We start from the raw sequence: 21,241 nt of genomic DNA, 5'->3' as shown, positions 1-21,241 counted from the left end.
TTACTTTGATTGGATGTCTCCCAACTAGTTGCAAGAGACTACACCAAGCACTGGTTTCTTGGAGCTCCTGGCAGTAGGCAGACTTGCAGATACTGCAGGAACGTGATAAAGCCTGATGTGAGGTCAGAAATAAGTGTGATGCCGCAGGTAAAACAAGTGGAGTGTGGCCACCCTTGGAAAAGAATAGATTGCACTTCTGCTGTTTTCATCGATGCAGCTCAGAACTCTTCACAAGCAGTAATTACGTTTCACAAAACCCTGGTGAGATGGGAAATATCATCACACATCTTTCAGCTGGACAGATTGAATCATGCAGGTGTTACTTGGACAATGTAAAACAAGAAGTGAGTGGACAATGTCATGGAAAGAAAAATAATCAGAGATTCCTGATTCTCTGTTGTGCCTACATCAAGCTCTGAATATGCTGTTTGGCTTGCTTAATTGCAGTTCACACAACCATAAAAGCAGGAAGGCCACCTTCTTGCCTGGTTTTACAGTCATGTTACATATCTGTATCAAGTCTGAGAGGGAGAGAATGGTTAAGGCACGAGCCGAACACCTAGAATACTTTTTTTGTCACTGCTGAGTTCTTTTTGCTCTTTGTGATTTAATTTCTGTGTTCCATCTGCAAATATGCCTCTTTTCTCTCAAACTTTTTCTTATGCCTTGGCCTGTTGGATGAGAAGATCTCTGAGGCAGAGGGTTTGTAGTTTCTAACATGCTGGGTGCTGCAGCAATCAAGGAATTACTTTAAAACCACTGCTTTTCCCCCATTGCAGTTGTGATGACATTAAGCATTTGGATTCCTTAAGTTCTTGCCTGCTAAAATATTTTAAAGGCAATCGGTGGATTCTGAAGGACATTGCAGTCAGTCTCTGCAGGTTGGGAAGAGGAGGGGTGCATAGTTAATGCAAACAGACTGAGCTATCCGAGGTGGCATTAGTAGCAGGCATGTTTCACTCAATTCTCTGGAGCACCCCTTCGGTTACATCTCTGAAGTGATTCTTTCTTCCCTCAATCTGGCTCTGTCTTTCAATTAGAGGCTGGGATTTGCAGCAGAACAAAACATCAGACTTTAAATACCAGCTGTGCTTTATTTTAAATGCTTTCTTCTTGCGAAGACATACTTTGGGAGCATACGGAGTCTGGTGTTTTCTCTCTGTGACATAGTCCCTGTAGGTTAGTTTCCAGTTTGTGATTATGGTAGGATTTGTTTCTCTGGACTATGGTAGAAAAACTTGCAAGAAGTGTTGGTGATTCTACTATCAAGAAAGGCTTGGTTTTGTTTCAATTAGTAAAACCATAACTCAAAATGTTTTATTATATTGACTAAAGCATGCAGTTCTTTAAGTGTGCTCGAAGAGGATTCATTTGTATTTGATATCAGGAAAATGCTGTTCCTTACTGTCCTTCTGCGTGTGTATGTGTTTCTAATGTGCAGGACAGGAGAGAATTGGCAAAGACTCCCACTATGAGCAGGAGGGGAAGGTCCAGTTTGTGATCGATGCTGTGTATGCCATGGCACATGCTCTGCACCACATGAACAAGGACCTCTGTGCCGACTACCCGGGGGTCTGCCCTGAGATGGAGCACGCAGGAGGCAAAAAGCTGCTCAAGTACATCCGCAGCGTTAACTTCAACGGTGAGCAGAGACCACTGCTTCAGTAGCATATTGACCCATGTGACTTTTTTCCACTTAATTTCACTTTACGTATTTTTTCATTCAGTGCAGATCAAGACTTTTTTATTGTTATGCTAGAGTTTGTAGCAGAAGACCATGTTTATTCATGTTTTGGCCAAGGCAAATAGGCTACTACTGCCCAAAGATGGAAATTGCTGTTGCTATTTTAGGATACCTTCCAGAAGACCGATTTCCTATGGGAGAAATAACTGGGTAAAAGCCTAAGCTTATCTCTGACTAAGTAAGCCTGTTGAAGCCCTAGAAATTTGTTAGCATCACACATCTTTTTTTCCTCTTCATTTATATTGGGTTTGTACTTAGAGAAAGCTACAGGGATGAAATTCTGGTACCCTAAGCCTAGTTTAATTGCAAGCTCAAGAGATGGGAGGGGACAATTAAAAGGGCCAGGTCCGCTTGCAGAGCCAGACCTATGTGACTTAGAGTAGTTACTCCAACCTTCCTTCCTCTTGTAAGACTTCAGAGGAGACAAAACCTCCTGGGAATGAGGGTGGGAGCACTTTATCTTTCTGTCTGCTTATCACATCTCCACCTAGGCTTCCCAAGTGCGGCAATGATGGTTGCAATACCAACCCGCTGTTTCAAATACTACAATGGGCTTTCATATATTTTCCCTGCATTGCACTATATAAATCAGGCCTAAATAGTAGCACAGCTTTCTTGCCTTTATGTGTTTTACTGTAATTTTATTGGTTTCACTAACAAACATTGGCCTGCAACCAGCCCAGAGGCACCAGAGCAGTTCGCTTCCAGCAACTTAATGTTATGTCTCCTTTGTAAACCTTGTACTTACCAGGAGGTCTTACTGCTCTTGCCTTAGCTCTGTGTAACACTGAGATCTGAGACTTACCCAGGAGCCAGAAGTTAGACCTCCAAATCCATATTTAGAATAGATTTAGGAAAGTCCTGAAAAAACATGCTTTTGAACTGCAAGGCAGCCAGGGCTCTAGTCACTAGATTATACTAGACTCTAGCCTAGCCTAATCACTGCCTAGAAAGAGGTTTGCATAAGCTTTACGTTCTCCTCGGGCAGCACAGTGAGGCGTTCCCTGCTGCGATCTACTAGTAAACATTTTTATTAATAAACTTAACAAAACCCACGCATAGCAAATAGGACCTGAGAGATTTAAAGGTAGGGACACAGATGGTATTTCATGGTCAAGCTTGGTAATTTGTACCAAGGATATTTTTCCTTCCTGTGTAAATCATCTTATGAACAGCAAGGTGAATATGAGGAGATACTAATTTCTTTCCTTGAAGTAAGGAAAGGTGAACTAAGGCGTTAACTACAGCCAGGAGCAAATTTTGAGATGAATGATCTGAGGGAGTTCTGGAGTTCTACTTTCCTCATTTTGGAAGGTTAATTATAAAGGACAAAGCTCCTGTAGAGCTTTCATGTACAGTATTGCACTTGGGCCACTTTAGTACTGACAAGCAGCTCACACATGGTCATCTTGACAGTTCTTGTATATAAAGATGCTGAATCTAATCACTATAATAGCACTGAGAAGTAATTTATGAGGACCTGGGTGTCCAGTTAATGTTGCCTAATGTCCCAGTCCAGGAATAGGCTTGCACCAACTTTGATTTCCTTATCTGAGTTTCCTTGGTCAGGCTTTCGAAAGATTATTCTTTTCTCTCCATTTGTGATTGATTTACATGGCCATATGGTGTATTTCTCTGCTTGTATATGTGTAATTCATGTTCAGCACAGGGACTGAAGTAGTGGTTTGCTTTTTAGCATGGGAAGGAGAATGGTGGCAAAACTGAGATAGCTTTAAACCTTTTTAATTTCACTTGGCTATCTGGGTGTTGGCATTTTCCATGGGGAAAGAACCAATTCCCTTCAAGGTTGATTATCCAGAGGCAGAGATTAGCTTTTCCTTGTGACATTCATAGTGCGTAAGTGCACATGTGTTTCTACATCGAGGCTCCATGTTCAGCTGCAGCCCTGCTTGGGCTCGTTCCTCAGGCTATGGAAAGATGCTTTGAAGCCAGTTTCTTCTTGGTATTCTATAAAAGTAAATTCCAAGCATTTCTGTGGATTGGCTTGGTCTTCCTACCTGCCCAGGATAAACAGCAGTCATATCTCACCAAAAGAACTAGGCCAGCCTGAAAAATACGAAGGAATGAGGTAATGGAAGAGGTAGCGAAAGAGGCTTTGGCTGGTCTGGGTGGTGTATTCCTACTGGCAAAACCTGGGGGCTCCTGGAACATGGGTGCTGGTGCTTACATGTTCCTTATCTGTCATGTCACGGCTGGGAGGGCAGGGTCAGAGGAGTGTGCTCCTCCCCGCAGGCAGCTCTGCAAGGACAAGCCACCTAGGAGTGGAACCTGGGTCTTCCTGAGACATTTCCGAAAACAGAAGAATCATAGAATCACAGCATGGTTTGGGTTGGAAAGGGACTTAAAGATCCTGCAGTTCCAACCCCCCTGCTATGGGCAGGGACACCTTCCACTAGACCAGGTTGCTTAAAATCCCATTCAACCTGGATTTGAACACTTCCAGGGATTTTGAAGTTAGGACTTGAAAAGCAGTATGTAGTCCATGCTCAAAATCCTGTTGTCTGATACTTCTGCCTAAATCTGTAGTAAAACCGGAAAGCAGAGGAGTGAGAGTGCTTTGCCCAAACTATATGTCACAGAGAAAAAATGTAGCCCATTTTCAAGCATCTTGAGCCCATGCGCTTGCCCTTTTTGCATATAATAGATCTCCTTGTCACCATGCAGTTGAAATCATCCTGTCTGTACCTGCTTTTGGAGTCGTTTCTTCCTTGCAAAGGTATAATGACATTCATGTGGAAAGAGCTCAAGCAATGCTTTAATGAAGAGAGACAGGATTTGTACAAGAAGCTCAGTATGCATTTTGATATCATCACACTACCTTGAGAACAAAAAAGGCCAAAGTAAGGAAAACTTAAAACCTCAAGTGCAGGGAGATTCTGATAATCTCAAAGTACAAAGTGGCTGTATTTTTGCCAGTGACAAAACTAACAATACTGTTCATATGAGCTCTTCAGGTCCTCAAACTGCAGTAAATGTGAACTGAATAATAAAGAAACACCTTAGCTATTTACACCTGTCTAGCACCCTGTTTTTCTCCTGTTAATTCATTTCTCATCTTGTGGTGATTAAAAGATCGAAATCGTACAAATTTAGTCAGACCATGTCTTTTTTTGAATGCATCCTGCAGGTGAAAGGGTGTCATATTCTCTCTGTGTCTGTGTGGTGAGAAGGCAGTTTATTTTTAGGGAACTGAAGATGAATTAAATTGTCATAGCCTCTGAATGAGCAGGAAGCTGCAGTCTGGAGGCTGATAGTTTCTGAAGTGCTTGCTGGAGCTGAGCAAAATCCTTCTAAGTCTTAATAGAAGGAAAATAAATCCTAAATTATCAAAAAATAACCAAACAACCGTATGTTTTAATAATTAGAAGATCAAGAAGTCAAATAATAAATAGGATCATGTTTGAAAATGTTGTTTCTTCTTTGTAATAAAGTTTTCATACATGACTTTTTATTATTTTCATAAGTTCAAAGGAACTTGAATTGTGATTGGAGACCGAAATGCTGTAGCAATTTCAAAGAGGACTGACAGGTCCCTACAGACAGGTGGTAAAAAAAGGGCACCAAAGCATGCACTAGAGCCCACGCAAAGATTAAGGAAGGCTTGCACGTTCTAAGCAGATCCTTGACTGGGAGCCCAACTTCAAAGTCAGAAAATGGGACACTTCTACTTGACTTATGACCCAAGATTATCTAATCAGTTCTTTGTGTTTCTATAAATACTTGTCTTCCCCACAGATCTTAGACTTTTCAAAACATTTTTCTGTTTAATTTTAATGCATAAATAGTGTTTTAACCTGAAAACAGCAGCAGGTGTTTACTACTGACCATCAAGTATCCACATCCATGCAGGAGGTCGATGTCCCAAGGGAGTTTGCCTGTAGGGGTCTCTGGAGGTGACCCAGCAGACAGTGCTGTATCGTGTCATGTTGCTGTGGAGTCTGCAGCCCTGCAGCATCCAAGCGCATCCACTGACCTTAAGGATTATTTTAAATGTCAGTGCCTAAAATCTGTCTGCATGCAGCTACGCAAAGCAACAATTAACAGTAACCTACAAAAAGCTGTCTTTTTCCTGCAAAACACAAAAGTTGCACATTTTGGAGTGATGGTTCCTGATGCTTTGTCACCTTAGGACCTCTTAGGTCCATAACAGCACCTGTCTTTCATGTTGGCCTTCTGCTTATCAACCTCATTGTCCTCTTCCTGCTCCCAGCAGGGAGTGGGGGTGCTGCCAGCACCATCTGCACGCAGGTGGGTAACCTCCTCTAGGTGTCCAGGCAGGGCTTGGAGAGGATTGGCTCTACCCATTGCACCATGGTGGGGTGGCCAGGGCATAGCTGGGAGGGTTCTGGGCAGCATATAGTCACCCATGAAGGTGACTATAGACATGCTTTTGGCTGCTTCCCCTCAGCCTATGGAGGACTGTTGACTTTGGCATGGCTTTGACAATGGCATCATCCCTCAGTCTGCCTCCTGATGTGCAGACATGGACCTTTCATGTCCATGCTGGGGTTTTGTCAGGATGTGGGGAATCTGCAAGTGTCTCTTGCATTTTGGGAGCCTCACTTGAGCTCCTACTCTTTGAATTGTATTTTTTTGTCAGCTCTGACAAAACCAAGCTTAACTAATAATATGTAGCCTTCTAAGAGTCGTGATTAGCTAAATCCCATTTTACCATTTGTGCTGACTTTCCAAAAAAGCCTAGGAATTACAGCCATTTCTTCTTATTCACTCTTAAGTGTTTTCACTAAATGTATTCTGGCTACATTAATCTGTAATGACAATTAAGTATCTGCCTAGCATTCATAAAGGAACTAGTGAGGGGAGATTTCAGTGGAAGTTTTTCTGTACGAGCCTTTGAACTGAATTTGTATCTGATCTTGGAGGATTGTAGGGATTGACAGGAAACAATTTACCAGGGCTAGAATGGAAACTATGCTAATTCACTCCTTCAAATCTCTTTTCACTCACTGGAATTCAATGAAGAATGGGAATCATGAAGAAAACCATAATCTTAAAGTTCAATGCTACAACGGGAGATATTTTTTTCATTGCTTTAGGGAAAAAAAAAAAAAAAGTTATGCAGGAGGAAGAAGCCTTGAATATAGATATGCTGGAGCATTGTCATAATCTTCAATCTCGACACAATATTACTCTACCCTACTGAAACCTATTTTAATATGTCTTGAAATAAATGTCACCCTTGAAGTTTTCACCTAGAGATCTAAGGAAATGCAATGCTGTTTCAAATTCTCATCTAAGAAAGGGTTTGTATCTAATACCATGGTAATAAAATGCAGACGTTCTGGTGAGAACTCACCTGAATACCAAGAGTCATCTGTCCCATTGCTCAGCGGCTGGTGCACCTCCCAGCTGCTGGTTGGCTTTGCTCAGCACAAGGCACAAAAGAAGGGTTGGAGGGGTATGCTTGCCTTATTGCTTGCCCTGTACTTCATTACCTATGTTAGTCACCTTAGTATATGGCAAATAAAGTTAATTCAGGAACCCGATCGTGAACTGTTCCTGATTGAGATACTTCTTAGCCTGCGTCAGGTCATAAGAACCTAAATAATAAAGTACACAAGGATCAGTCTTCTTATAGCTTCGTCTATTCTTTTCCATCCCAACTGCATGCTAATTATGGGAATAAGAACATATTGTGGAGGAGGAAGCTATCTCTGGATGCTAGTCAAGATTCACTAGACCTGGGCTGACTTCTGACAGCAGTATCTCTCAGAAGCAGATGGAATATTTTTGGGAGGGGGTGGGGTGTGGTATCATTTAGAGGCTTCATTCACAGGAGTGATTTTCACTAAAGAACTCCCTGAGGAAAGAGAGACAGGAGGGAGGGTGGAGGGCAGGAAGAAAAGCCTACTGGTATTTCTTGCTTTGTGCAAAGCAAGAATGAAGTAAGGCTGATCTACTTTTGCTTTGTTTTATTTTTAGTTGGGAGGTTTGGGCAATGATAATTAATCTCTGGAAGAGGGCTAGGATGATGCCACTGTGTTCTGAAGTACCCTTTTTAGATGGCTGGGTGATGGATTACCTTTGCCTGAAACACATTGTCAGTCTGTAAGCTCTCAATTGTGACTAAATAAAACCGATATTGTAAAGAGTTGGTGTTGACCGGCTTTTGTCTTGTTTCCTTTCCCTAGGCAGTGCTGGCACTCCAGTGATGTTCAACAAAAATGGTGATGCCCCAGGGCGCTACGACATCTTCCAGTACCACACCACCAACACCAGCACTCCAGGCTACCGCCTCGTTGGCCAGTGGACAGATGACCTCCAGCTCAATGTGAGTCTTGTTTTATTCTTTGCTTGCTCCCTTTTGTCAGGTACTGTCACTAAATACTGCAAAATTAATAGGGAGCTTTACTATTTCTTCACAGCTATATAATGGCATTGAGGTTTTTTGCATGTTATCTTCTTTAATTCTGTCCTGCAACCTTTTCTCTGTTCCCTGAGTACCAAAGCTCATCAGACTAATAGAGACATTAGGTGATCATGCAAATTTTATTGCTTTTGTGTGTCTAACGTCCCTAGTCACCAGCTTGGATAATGAGGCAATAATGCGTTGCAGTGTGAAACCAATGGGCTTTCATTTGCAGATGCTTTTCAGTTTTTCCTAGTTTTAGGAAAGCTGAAACTAAATGTTTTTTGGGTGATTCACTTTTCTGGTGTTAGTTTTATGCACATAGCAAAGATATCCGTATGAGATGGTCATTTTGTAATGACGTCTAAAGAAAAACAAGCATGTAAGAGCAGGTGGTCAAAGGTGTTCAAGACACGTAGATGTTTCACAGATAAAGACTGATTGGTGGCTGAAAAAGCTGGAGACTCTTGTGTCGTCTCCATCCATACAAGGATGGTCTGAACCGGGTCTCTGGAGATCTGGGTTCAGGCTTCTTGCTTGATTTTGTGCAAGCTGCCTGAGCCTCATATTCATGGAGAAGTGGTGCCTCTTTAACCTTATAGTTACTCAACTCCTTATAGATCATTATTAAATCACAAAAACAGTGGTATCAGTTCAGTTTGACTGCTGTTCAGCAACAGAGCCTGAATAAAGTCCAGGTATTCTTGAAGTGAAATGCCAGTTGCTACAGAAGGGTTTTCCTCTTTCAGTGAATGTTTCCACCCAAGGTTATACCAGCTCCCCCTCCTAACATCATCTGTTCTTGGTGCTTTTTTATCTCCTTCCCTGCCTCTGCTGCTTCATTTCCTTTGAAAATAATGTTTTTATGTCTTTTGTGAAATGAAGTAATAATTTGGATTCCCAAGGGACCAGTCTTTGAAACTGACCACAATATTTTTGCTCTACTGGAATTTTGGCTCATTTTGCTGTACACTTTTTCAGTGTTTTTTCAACTTCTGATGTTCTATTTAAGGAAAACTCTATTAACTTGCAATTTACAGTTCTTTTAGCAAAAATATTTTATTAAGTAAACCCTCTTTATGTAAACTACGCATCCTGATTCATTAAAATTTGAAGATAAATTAATGGAGCTTGATTTGTATTCCTGTTGCTGTGTTGTTTCCATAAAAAAGCACACTTTTCTCACCCTGCTATCCTCACATCTACAGGTTTATATCAGTAGTTAAGATTCTCTCACTAACTTCCCTTCTATTCACTTACGGGTCCTAGTTTCTCACAGTGAATGAGCATTGCCATGATAGCCCCTGTTTGTGTTTTCTTCCAATAATAAAGATAATTGCAGAATTCAGCAAAGTCAAGGATTCCCTAAAACAACCAACCAAAATAAGAGCTGCTATTAAACATGTCCCAGGAAAAAGTACCAAAGGCTACAATTTGTCTTCAGTTTGGGATACATTTCCCCAATTCTTATTTCTTTAATACTAACACAAGAGGGGAAAGAAAAGGGTGTTTGATGAGAGCGCTAATTTTAATTTAGAAAATGCTAAAGCGATGCTGTGTTTTCCGAGACTTGTCATTTTGGGTAGTCTTGTTTTAGTCCTGTGTGTCTGGATTGCCTCAGTTACAAAAGAGAGAAGTTGTTCTGCCCTGTGGTGCAGGCCTTAATGGTAAGGACGTTCCAAGTTTGCTTTTTTGCTGCCATGAGTTTATAAACCCTTTTTTTGAAATATCACAGACTGTATATTTCTCTCAATCCTTATTGCTTCTCCACATCTTTGTATCATGTTGACGTTTTTATGTCTGACAGAAGTGTTCAGTAAAGGCAGATGTCCATTCCCTACATGCACAGGAGCCAGGCTTTGCTGTCCCTTTAGGACACTGGTATCTGAAAGAGTCTCCTTTGGTGCAGTTGACTCACCCTGGATTTACATTTCTGTATCTGAGGTCAGAATTTGGTTGATAACCAAGAAAATATCTTATGACTTTTTACTACAGTGATCTTGGAACATAAAGTATTTTTTACATGAGAACGATATAATCATGAAATTTTCTTTTTCTTGCCTGATGTCAAGCAGCCTAGCACAGCTTTGCTTAGTACCCACTGCATGATTTAATAACAATTTTGGCTGTATTTCACAGATAGCTACACAGGGATGAAATGAGCAGATGTCTAATTTTAAATGGCTTGGCCAGTATTCCATGAAAAACTGTTGCAGTGCTTTGTTTTCCCTGCAGTGAAGTTATGATTACAAAATGCCCACCCACCTCCCATACAAGGTCATGGATGAGCACCCCCCGTCTCTCCCTCTTTATGAAGATCTTATCAAGATCTGTCAGCCCCTTTTTGGCCTTCTGCATGCAAATTTCTTGTACAATATTTATAGTACATGTCCTCTTGCAATTTGAAATGCTTTGCCCTGAGTTTTAGGATCAGAAATTTGGCCAGCTGTATCCTTATTGAAATTCTGTATCATGACCCCCAGAGCCCGTTGAATAACAAAGATATGGCTAGTGCAATTAGACAGTAAAACTGTTGACCACAGTAATATTAACATCTGAAACCAGGATTGTATTTTACTATGCTAGTGTTGAGGGGACACTCGTGTTACAAGGCAGTTACATCATTATAAGAAGTACTTTTACTGTCTTTAGCTTTAATATGTTTCAAAAGCCAAACATGCTAATGGAAAAAAGGAGGAAATCACCATGGGGAAAAGGAGGTGTATCATATACCAGCTGGTTTTTGGTTGTTTAGCTTTTCAAATGGGTAACTTGGTTTTTGGGGTTGGTTGTTCGGTACATCCCTTCTTGACATGCATGCCATTATTTGCTAGTCTCTGTAAAGTACTTTGAGGTTGCTCAGTAGGAGGCCCTAGAGGAATGCAAGGACCTGGCTGACCAGCTCTGTTACCTCTCTGGCTTCTTTGAATGCAACTTCTAATGCTTTGAGGTGCCTGACAGAAAAAGAAATGCATCTCTCCTGGAGGAACTGATGTGCCTGGAGGAGAAAGAAATGGATCACTCCTAGAGGAACTGCAGGTTCTCATGGGAAATTTGGTGATACTGCTTGTCTTTCTGTACACCAAGTAAACTCAGCAGGTCACAGATTTATTATTATGTTTTCACATCCAAACCCCTGCAAGTATCCCTGAAGTGTCAAAAAAATAAAGAAAACAATCCCTGTGAAACTGTTGAATCTTACTTTTCCAAGGATTTGTCTTCTGCATATGTCTGCAGCACTCTCCATCATGTTCCTTGTGACTCCTTCCCCATAGTTGTCTCCATAATTTCCCTGCTTCATCCCACACCCCTGTATCATTTGCCTTGCAAGTGACAGCCTGTCTTTGAATTACACCTATGCTAACTGGTTGGCTGGCTGGCCAAATCTAAAGGGTGAGATAGATGCTCAGTGCTGGGTGGATCTTTCTGCTAACTATCCACTGAGTTTTACTTGTCCTGCAGACACAGCCTTCAGAAATCTCTGCTGTAGCAAATATGCTTCAAACTGGCCAGCAAGTTCAGAAGTTATTAGGAAGTTGATACAGACAGATAGAGAGGGAGACAGAGCATACATTTGTTCCACTTCCTTCAAATTTTCCTCTAGAGTGACGGCATAATTTAGAAATTCCCCACAGTTATGCAGAATGAAAAGTAAAGCTACTCTTGCTGTTAATAATTTTTGTTAAAAATGTGATTTATGCAAAAGTGCTGCCCATTAAGTGGACTGTTACTGGATTTGGACAAGCAAGCATACAGGTGTCACTGAAGTGAGCGACAGACTTGCATTTGACCGAAAAGGCAGAGTTTTTGCCTTTTCTTCCATCTCTGCCCTGTTTCCTGTTTCATGCTGACTAGCTACTGAGGGTCATTAAAGGCCTGAGCTTTAAAGTTTTCAGTTTGAGTGGCTTAGTCCTGATTTGGATGTGTCAGAGCTGTGAGCAGGCTGGAGAGACCTACCTGGGCTCCTGTGTATGGATGCCTGCTACTCTCTGTGATAGAGTAACAAGTGAGTTATTGAGGTACCGAGATTCTGCATGATGGACTAGAGTTCTTGACTGAATACCGAGATAGAAGCTCTCCATGGGAGGCATACTTATTGCCTCACTTGTGTGGTGGAGCACCCACCTGAGAAGTGGTGTTGGTCTCATACCAGCCCTCCACAACTTGCAGCGTGATGCTGGATGTGATGCCCTGTTTCACCTTCAGGCTCATCTTGGTGAGTAGTGAAATGGTTACAGGAGACCTATTTATTTGCCATTAGAGAAGGATATCTTCCTAGAGCAACCTAGTGCAGGGTTTTTTTTCAGTTTGATTGTCTAATTAATGCTGTATTTCTAGCCTATTAGTGTCCGCATAGGGTGCATCATGTTGTTTTAATTACACTGGCATCACCAGCTTGTCAAGCGCGCTCTTCCAGCTCGGGGTTATGGCTCATAAAGGTACAGCTGGGCACTCAGGTTCAGATCTGATGCTGCAGCACATTTTCAGGATGGTTGAAGAAGGTGTATCCTTGACTGCCGATGGAAAACATGATGTTATAGATGGAAAACATGATGTCCCATCCATTATTACCCTGTAGAGATTTCAAGTAGCTCTTCCTTAAAACGTATTTCACTTCCAGAACATCAGACAGGGTTAACTGTAAGCTCCAGATAAGATATATTTCTAATCAATTTGTTTGCAAACAGAAACAAATACATATTAAAGATGTCTAAACATACTGTGTGCAAAGATAAACAAAAATATGTATTGTTTTATAGATGTGCCCTTGAATTGTAAATTGTTTAGTCACATGAGGCAGTGTACAGCTTGAAACATGACTGCTGGTTAAACGGAGCCTTTTGCATGCAGGTTCGGAAAGGCTGGCTACTTAGCAGTTCCTTCAGCTTTTATTAATTTCCTCCAGCAATAAGTGATATATTGCTGCAATCCTTCTAAACAAGAGCTTAGAAGATTAATAGTATTGATAATTATCAATATGATTCCAGAAACACACAGTTATGTAGATCTAACTCCCCCTATAAATCCTGGCTCATGTTACACAGCGCAAAGGAAATTGCTGTGTACTTATTAATAACTCCCTTCTCCTTGGGGAAATAGCTGTATTATGTTGTTTTCTTCACTGTAGGTTTGGACCAGTATTTTAGAGGAGCATGAAAAATGGGGAAGAAAAGTGTCTTGCTTTAAAGCAAGTAAGATTCCTGTACCTCAGAGTCTGGTCCTGGAGCAAGCAAGTGCATTTAGCTTGAGGCCAGCTTTCACCCTACGCAGGACAGGGAGCCATTGCCGACCCTGATGCAGGCAGGGACTGTTGCACAGCAAGTCATTGGCAAAGACAATGATGCAACTTCCATGCTGCAATTCCCCATAAATATAAAGATATGTAGTATGTTTGTAATCGTCTGTGCCATTTATGTAGATCCTGCAGATGACAACACCTACTGAAACTGTTTGGTCTCAGACTAATCTATTTACCTGCCATAAACATCTCTCTTACAGAGTTTGGAGATAAATGTTATGAATAGCAAGTTAATGAAAAGAATAATTAAGTATCTTACCTTCTGGCAAGAGACCTATAGGTACCTGACTTTTGGGAGGAAATATTCAGAATGGCAATTAGATCCAAATAACTACTCAGTGAAGTTTTATGTTTAGGAATATCCTGCCAACAGACAGTATTTTACTCAAATAATGTGTTCAAATTTATTGCTGCTCATTAGGTTTTGGTTTTGTTGTTGGGTCTTGGCTTTGTTGGTTTTGGTTTGTTTTTTTTAAAGTAGAGCACGTTCAGAGCAGATGGATTTTTTTTGCAGAATATTTTGCAGCAGAAGAAAAAGCTTTCTGGAGCAGATACAAATTTGATATAAATTTGCCAGGGATTTCCCCAGTTTCTGGTGGAAGGAGAGCAAAAAGGCATGTACCTGGCCAACTATAAGTTTTGCTTCAAATAGCAAGGGATGAGAGAATTTCACCAGAATCAGCATAGGGTTGTTCAGCTGCTTTTAAGATAGTGTATTTTGATGTATTTATCTGAAATGTAAAAATAGGTATTTGACATTTCCCAAGTAAGAAAATTTCATCTTAAATAATTTCACCTTAGTGCAGTTGCATGTAACTGTAAGTACAATTATTGATAGCGTTATCAGTTCTAGCTCCCTTATGCATATCATGTATAATCACAACCCTCCTATTTGCAAATATATATAAAAAGGTGTGTGATTACATGCCTTTACATGTGTATATATGGATAAACGTATATCTACACAGAGACCTTTGCAATATATAATCCTTAAGATTTCTGTTGGCTTGAAACATCTGAGTAAGCTCAAAATCATGGCTCAAAGATTACATCAAGATAGATAAAAATTGGTATCCATTTCCCTTCTCATTTCAGTTATTGTCACATAAATTGGCCCTTGTAGTGTCATTTCCTATTCCTGTTACAGACTGTAATGAGTAGCTGGAACAAAGATAATACATCTCTCTTACAACCTGGAGCCTGGAATCTTGTGAGCTGATGGGATGACAGGAGGAATGCATTATTCAGGTGTTAGTCTCATTAAACAAATTCAGCAGATGAGGTCAGGGTATTAGTTAAAATGAAGATTTTAAGTATTAAGCATGATCAGTGTGTTTTATTTTCATATGTCAGTGCAGAACCTTGAGCTTTCAGCTGCTGTAGTCACTTGCTGAAAATTATCACCATTTACATTTTTAATGAAATTGGCTAAACCATTAGATTTCATTAGCTGTATGTTACAGCATATTGGCTTACGTGGAGATGTAGCTGTATCCAGAAGTAACTGGGTTTCTGATAGCTGCAAAAACATGAGTTATTTTAGCTGCTATGCAGTGGCATTCCTTATCTTCTCAAGGCACTCTGGAAATGTTATTCTCCCCAAAATAACTAGTTTTATGGTACATAAAAACGATCTGGGCTGCTTCTTCAGGCATTTACACCCCACTGGGATGAATTAAAACCTCCTCTGTGGCACTGTTACTGACACCGCATCTTCTGCTTTCCTGACCTGGTCCTGTTCCTCCACCTGCTATTCAGTGCCGCATCAGACACACAGCAACAGTTGCACTCATGGGGCTGTGGGTGCCTGCTGTTATGGGATTTATTTCACAGCATAAGTGCTGTTGAATGCAAAATGCTTCCAGAAAGGTCTACAGCCTGTTTGCAAAGCTCACTGCCATAGCTGCCCATTTCTGAGCTCACCTCCATTACACTGGCAGCCAAATTGTGTGCAGTCCAGTTAGAAATGTAAAGGTGAATAATTACATGAGGGTGTTACTAAAATATATCCCAATTACACCTTGTGTCTAGTGAGTTACTATGCCCAACATGTCAATAACTATAATGTATATTGTAATAATAGATGTTGTTTATTTTGTTCTGTCATTAGATGCCATAATCTTTCATTGCTCATGTCAACCATGACTGGCATGAACACCTTTAATTATCTTAACTTACAGAATTAACTTTCAGCCAACTGAAGGGAATTTTTCAAACCACTGGCCCGCTGAATGACCATATGCTAATTCCTTAGTCCTCCATCAGGTCTCTAAAAAGTATGCTAACAGGCAGCGGGACTGAAATCACACAGGTCCTGCTCACAAGCTGTGATTACAGCCTGACTTAGTAAGTACTCTTGGAATAAACCCAATTTTTTGGTTTGTAGTACCACAGATGGTTTTGATGCATTAGGTTTAGAAACGGCTGCTCTAAATCATTTTTATTCAGATAAGAGCACGACCTCAGAATACATGGTAGTAACCTTGTGAATCAAGCAGCACTTCTATACAACAGAAGAGAGTTAAACAACTCATCACAAATCATCAATAAATGCAGATAATTCTGTTAGTACTTATGCTTTCTTTGAAAAAAGTGTTAGGTAGTGCTTGTTGTAATCCAGAGAATCTCAGTGTGTCTCCAAGTGTCCTTCAATACACTCGTGCCAAACATCTAGCATGTAATGCCAAATTAAACCAGAAAACCTTGGGATCAGCATGATGCTGTCTGCATTAACATCAGCCTAGGTGCAATAGAAAGCTGAAGGGTATGTAACGTGGGCACATAGTTGGAATATGTGCTGTGGCAGCTGGTACTTGGGTGGAAGTCCTGTGCAACTGTTCTGCAGCAAGACCTTGTATGAAGTGAACCAGAAATCCTGCCAGGCTGGCAATTTTGCTGAAGCATTTGGAGGCTTTGCTAAAGTTGAGTGTGAATAGCGGTGACAGAACCACCCAGAAGAGAAAGTATCCGTGGCCCTCAGTCACCACTCTCTGCAGAACTAGAAAATAATCCACAAAGAGAAGACCCAGACCAGTGTGGGCCCCTTTCTTCTGTGTTATTTGCCACACTCAAAAGCCATGAAAACTGTGGGTTTTTTAAAAAAGAAAGATTATTCAGTGAGTTGAGCTTTCTATAAAGGTTTTTTGCAATATGTAGGAAGGCAATAGTTAAATCTTACACCTCACTTTGAAAACTAGCTCAGACTTGGACTTAAAGACATGAAATGTCATTTCCTCTTTGTTATTGACCCATTTTGCAAAGGCAGTAATGTATACTTTGTGAGCTGTACTACCTTAGGCAAAGCAAAGTGAATTAAGCTATATCAGCTTTTGGCAGCTCTGAGCATTGGTATAATTTTCCTTGAGGTCTGAGAATGTCACAAAGTAAAATGTTTGTAGGGATATAAATGCTAAGAGAAACCACGCTGAGAGAATATCTAAGATCTATTACATATCTTTTCAAAGATAAGAAAAAACCAGAAACATAAGGAGCTCATAAAAGCTATAATGGAAAAAAAAAATACATAGTAGAAGACTTGGTGACTTAAGAATTTGCTTCATCTTGTGTTGTTCTCTTAAATGTCCATGAGCCCGTAGGCAGTCAGACTTATGCTCTGAGAGTATCATAAGAAATAGAAGACCAAGAAATAAATCACTATGTTTTTAAAATAGGTGATATTTTTGCTGCTGCACATCACTTGGTAAATCCTTTTTTGCAAGACTAATGTATTTTTGTCAGCGAGTATATTCAAGAGCAAATACTTGGGGGATGTTTTAGGCATTTTTAACAGGTTTGGCTGGTTTGGGCAGGAGTAATGATGTCCATTTGTGTGTTACTGAGGGCAAAATATTCCTTTTATTTTTTTTTTTTGTATTTTTTTTAAATACCTGAAATCAGTAAGATGCTTTTCACTGACAGATGTGCTTTGTTGTGTTTGTAGAAGTTCACTCAGCTATGTAGAGAAAAACTCTACACATGTGCAGCAAAGCTGTTCTGCTTGCCAGGCAGCTACTCTTCCACTGCTCTGAGAGTAAAAAGTAGGGTGCACCAAGGCTGTGCATGGAAAATAGTGAGAGTCTAAGAAGTATCAGCAAAATAGTCATTGAATTTCTGCTTCTAGATCAAATACTTTTAAGTTTTGTTTTTTTCCTTTGCAAAATAAGTGTAATCTTTTGTCCTGGAGGTAGTGGACGGCAGCATGGAGGTTCAGGTCTACCAAGCCCAGTGGGGCAGCCACCAAGAGCCTTGTCCTGTTTCTCTCTGATGTCTCCTTTCTTATCCACTTCATATTTCCTCTTGCAGTTTGTCTGGTGTGGTAGAAGGTGTTGTTTAATATCCCTATCTCTGTGAGTCGTGAGTGCCTGAAATTCCCCTTCCAGAGGCTGGGATGCAGCCTGGGGGCTGGTGGGGACCCGTGGGGACATACCACAGGCAGAGCACGTGCTCCGCACTGTGAGGCACGCTGAGGGCTGGTTATTAAGCTCTTCTAGCAAAATCTTCCAGAGAATGCAAATCCACAGTGCATCCTGACACAAAGAGCAAAAAAGGTTTTATTACTGTGCTTGTATGCAGGGGACAAATGAAATACACTCTGGTTTCTGTTAAGATGCTAATGTTTAGAGGGTTGAGGCATGCTTTCCATGTGCAAAACCTGGAAGTTAGAGTAGCCAGCAGGATTACAGGCTTTTGGACCTTACCTGCCTGAGATTTTATTTCAGCAGATCCTCGGCAGGTGTGGGCTGTATCTTCCAATCACACCAGTAGTCCAGTGACTGTTAACAGCTGCTGAAGGCTTGCTTATCTCCATTTTTATTTATCAAATTTGCATGTAAATGTTTTTAATGTGAACAGTCCTTAGAGTTTCCAACATTTAAGCAAAGCATAAAGGTTCCTGACACAGAAGATGTACTGATTGAGTGGGTCAAAAATAATCAGTTTTTAAATGTTCCCAAATACTGATTTCTGTAGAAAATTGACATGGTTTGCAGCAAGGCTATAATATTGGATATATAGCATGGATTTTAATGTGTCTCAAGCTAATCATTTACTCGATAGGCAATAATGGCCCCAAATAAACAGCTGCAAAGGGTCTTTACCCTGCTCTTAAAACTTGAGGGAAAGCTTTTTATTTGCTTTGTTTCCCTTTTTTATTTGTTTCTTCTTCCACTAATCTGAAAATGTACTTTTTATATGAAAATGCTGTGTTAAATGATTCCCATGAAACAACCATGTTCACTTGTTAATTGCACCATTGATGGGGTGAAGAGTGTTTTTTTGACCATTAAAAACAGCATCTGAGCATCTGGCTCCCAGTGGTAGCTATAATTAGATATTTTATTCCACTCTTGCAAAGTCTGTCCTTTAGGCTGGCTGGTAAAGGGTAGGACAGTCTTAAAAACCTCCCTTTGCAAAAGCAGATCTTGGATCCCTTTTCCTCTGAAAAATACAACTGGAAAAGGTGGTACAGGCTTTTCCCCTTGATCACTGTTACGTGAGGTTTGAGTTCACTCAGGACATGGGAGTTTTACATGTGGTCCTCCCTCAGCTGGCAGTAAATCCATCTCCCCGCTGCCAGACATTCCCTGTGAGAGGGGAGTGCACCAGGATGCTCTCCACAATTTTCCTGAATGCATTACCCTGTTCGTGGGAAGGAGAGGGGAGGAAAATTCACTGCACTGGACGGAAGGTGCACAAGTGGGAGTGTGTCTTATGGTTAAATATTTAAGGTGCTCTGCTGGAGGGAATAAGGTACCAGTTCCAATCCTTTTTTAACCTTTCAAAGAGATGGAAAGGGATAGTGTGGGGGAAGCCAAGTGTTGTGTTATTATTGCTTTACTATGCAAAAATATGATGAGGCACAAAATTCCTCAGGTTTGCAAGTTTAATCTAAAAAAAAAAAAAGGCTCTGATTTTTTTGCAGAATTTTAGTGGAATTTCAACTATACCAGTATCATCATCCTTTCAGGCAGTGTGTTATTGGAGGGCCAGTGTGAATTGAGAGATTAAATCCATGTAATGATCTTCAATTTCAACCTATGCTGAGGAGGATTCCATTTTGTCTCTACCTGTGGCAGTGTGCAGTTCTGCACAGACCAAACCAGTGTCCTGCACAGCCTTGTGGAGCAGAAGCAGCTGCCAGCATCAGCCCTTCGCCACGTCCCCCCGCAGCAACCGCCTGCCACGACCGCATCACTCTTCCTCTCCCGCTCAGGCTCAGGGAGACGTGGCTGCAGTGATGGGAGACTGACCCCAAGTGCAGGATAATTAAAGTCCTATCAGCCAACCCTAATTTTCTGTGTACCATCTACAGTTCTTTTAGAGTCCAATTGACTGAGTATAACCTGAGCAAGATAATTTAATAGTATTAATAATGCTGCAGCAATTCTAATTAGGGCCTAAATGAGTTAGGTACTGAGTTGCACTCAGAATTTTGTCTTTCTTCCATCTTGCTTCCCTGGCCTGCGTGTCATTATGCCGTGCACGCCAGACATGATGAGAAAATTACTGTACCATTGATGCTGATTCTTCAAAAAGGAAAAACCAGGACCAAATAATTTGACTAGAAAATACTGGTCTTTGAATCAGCTTGGGAATTAGGAGGATAAATAAACTAAAGCATTTCGAGTTGGCAGGCACTTCAAGATAAATGCTGTCCAAATTACACACATGCCATTTGGTACATCTCTAGTTATTACCCTTTCCGTTTTGAAGGAATTATATCCAATTTGATAGAAGTATTCCTTTTTCCCAATCCTAAATAACAGGAAAAAAAAAAACCACCCAACATTATTAGCTGATGAGCAGAGATAAACAAACGTAAGGGGCTAATCCTTTTCTCAAAGTTTGGGTAAGGTCAACTCATGGCTGTGCCATGAGAAATAACTTGGAAAAGGATGATTGACTGGGACTGGATTCATAGCCATAAGTGTGACAGTCCCAGAGTATCCCTTCACAGAAGTTTAAATGAGTCTCATAATTCTGTGGTGTTTCACTGTTTTCTGGCACTATGGATTGAGGTTTCTGGGAGCTTGACTCGCAGAGGGGACAGCACGCTGGGGTGTAAGCCTACGGCGCATTCCTCCTTGTGTCTTTTCCGGAGATGCAGATGCTGAGTGCTGGGCAGATGCTGCATCTAGCCCTAAGGGGCATTCTTTGGATGAAATGTCACATGAGAAGGGAATGGAAGAAGTTTTCTCAACCTTGAGAATGCAGGGGTTTAGGTTCTCCTGAGTGAAGCACATAAATATCTTGCTTTCTGCACAACATGGCAAAGTGCATTCTGGTTTTGTTTGGAGATTCTCATTTTGCCTATTAGTTAAATGATATATTTAAACTAATATAAAATGAAGGAGGGTGATCCTCTTCTAGAATATTTAGATCTGTAGCTAGAATCAAAGAAAGAGTTTCTGACTCAGCAGATTTGTTTGTAAAGATGAACCGAGACAATATGTGGAAAGTTGTTTCCGCATAGCTCTTATTTTGAGTGCTGTGCGTCCTTTGTGCTGCTGAGGCACAGTGCTTATCACCTTACTTGTATAACCAGCTTTCAGGCACTGCTGTGAGTGAAGGCTATTGTATCCCTTATTAGTAGAAAATGTCTGATGCTTTCAGTTCTGTCAGTCTCTGCCAATCTTAAATCATTGATCTTTCATCTCCACAGATATCTGAGAAGAATATTTATTGAAACATTTGTAAAAAATGTAAAAAATACCTGTTTCTGAGATTCGTCTAGAAAAAATTACTTTCTCTGAGTAATGTGAAAGTGCTGGTTTGAATCAAGGATGGCCACAGACCTTCATGGCAAGGA

At 40.8% G+C, this 21,241-nt stretch overlaps 1 protein-coding gene across 1 annotated transcript in view; it reads left to right on the top strand.

Moving 5' to 3' along the window:
* Positions 1-266: 266 nt before the first annotated feature.
* LOC104400479 (metabotropic glutamate receptor 7-like) overlaps positions 267-21,241 on the top strand; it is a gene marked incomplete at its 3' end in the record, with an annotated part of 66,293 nt that continues 45,318 nt past the window's right edge. Inside the window, 3 exon segments of the mRNA XM_010016350.1 lie at positions 267-379; positions 1,428-1,642; positions 7,918-8,057. Of these exon segments, the coding sequence (XP_010014652.1) occupies positions 267-379; positions 1,428-1,642; positions 7,918-8,057 (468 nt within the window).

The sequence above is a fragment of the Nestor notabilis genome, unplaced genomic scaffold (genome assembly GCF_000696875.1).
Source record: "Nestor notabilis isolate BGI_N333 unplaced genomic scaffold, ASM69687v1 scaffold10226, whole genome shotgun sequence".
Taxonomy (NCBI): domain Eukaryota; kingdom Metazoa; phylum Chordata; class Aves; order Psittaciformes; family Psittacidae; genus Nestor; species Nestor notabilis.
Note: the sequence above shows the minus strand (reverse complement) of the source record. Positions and strands in the feature narration are given on the sequence as shown.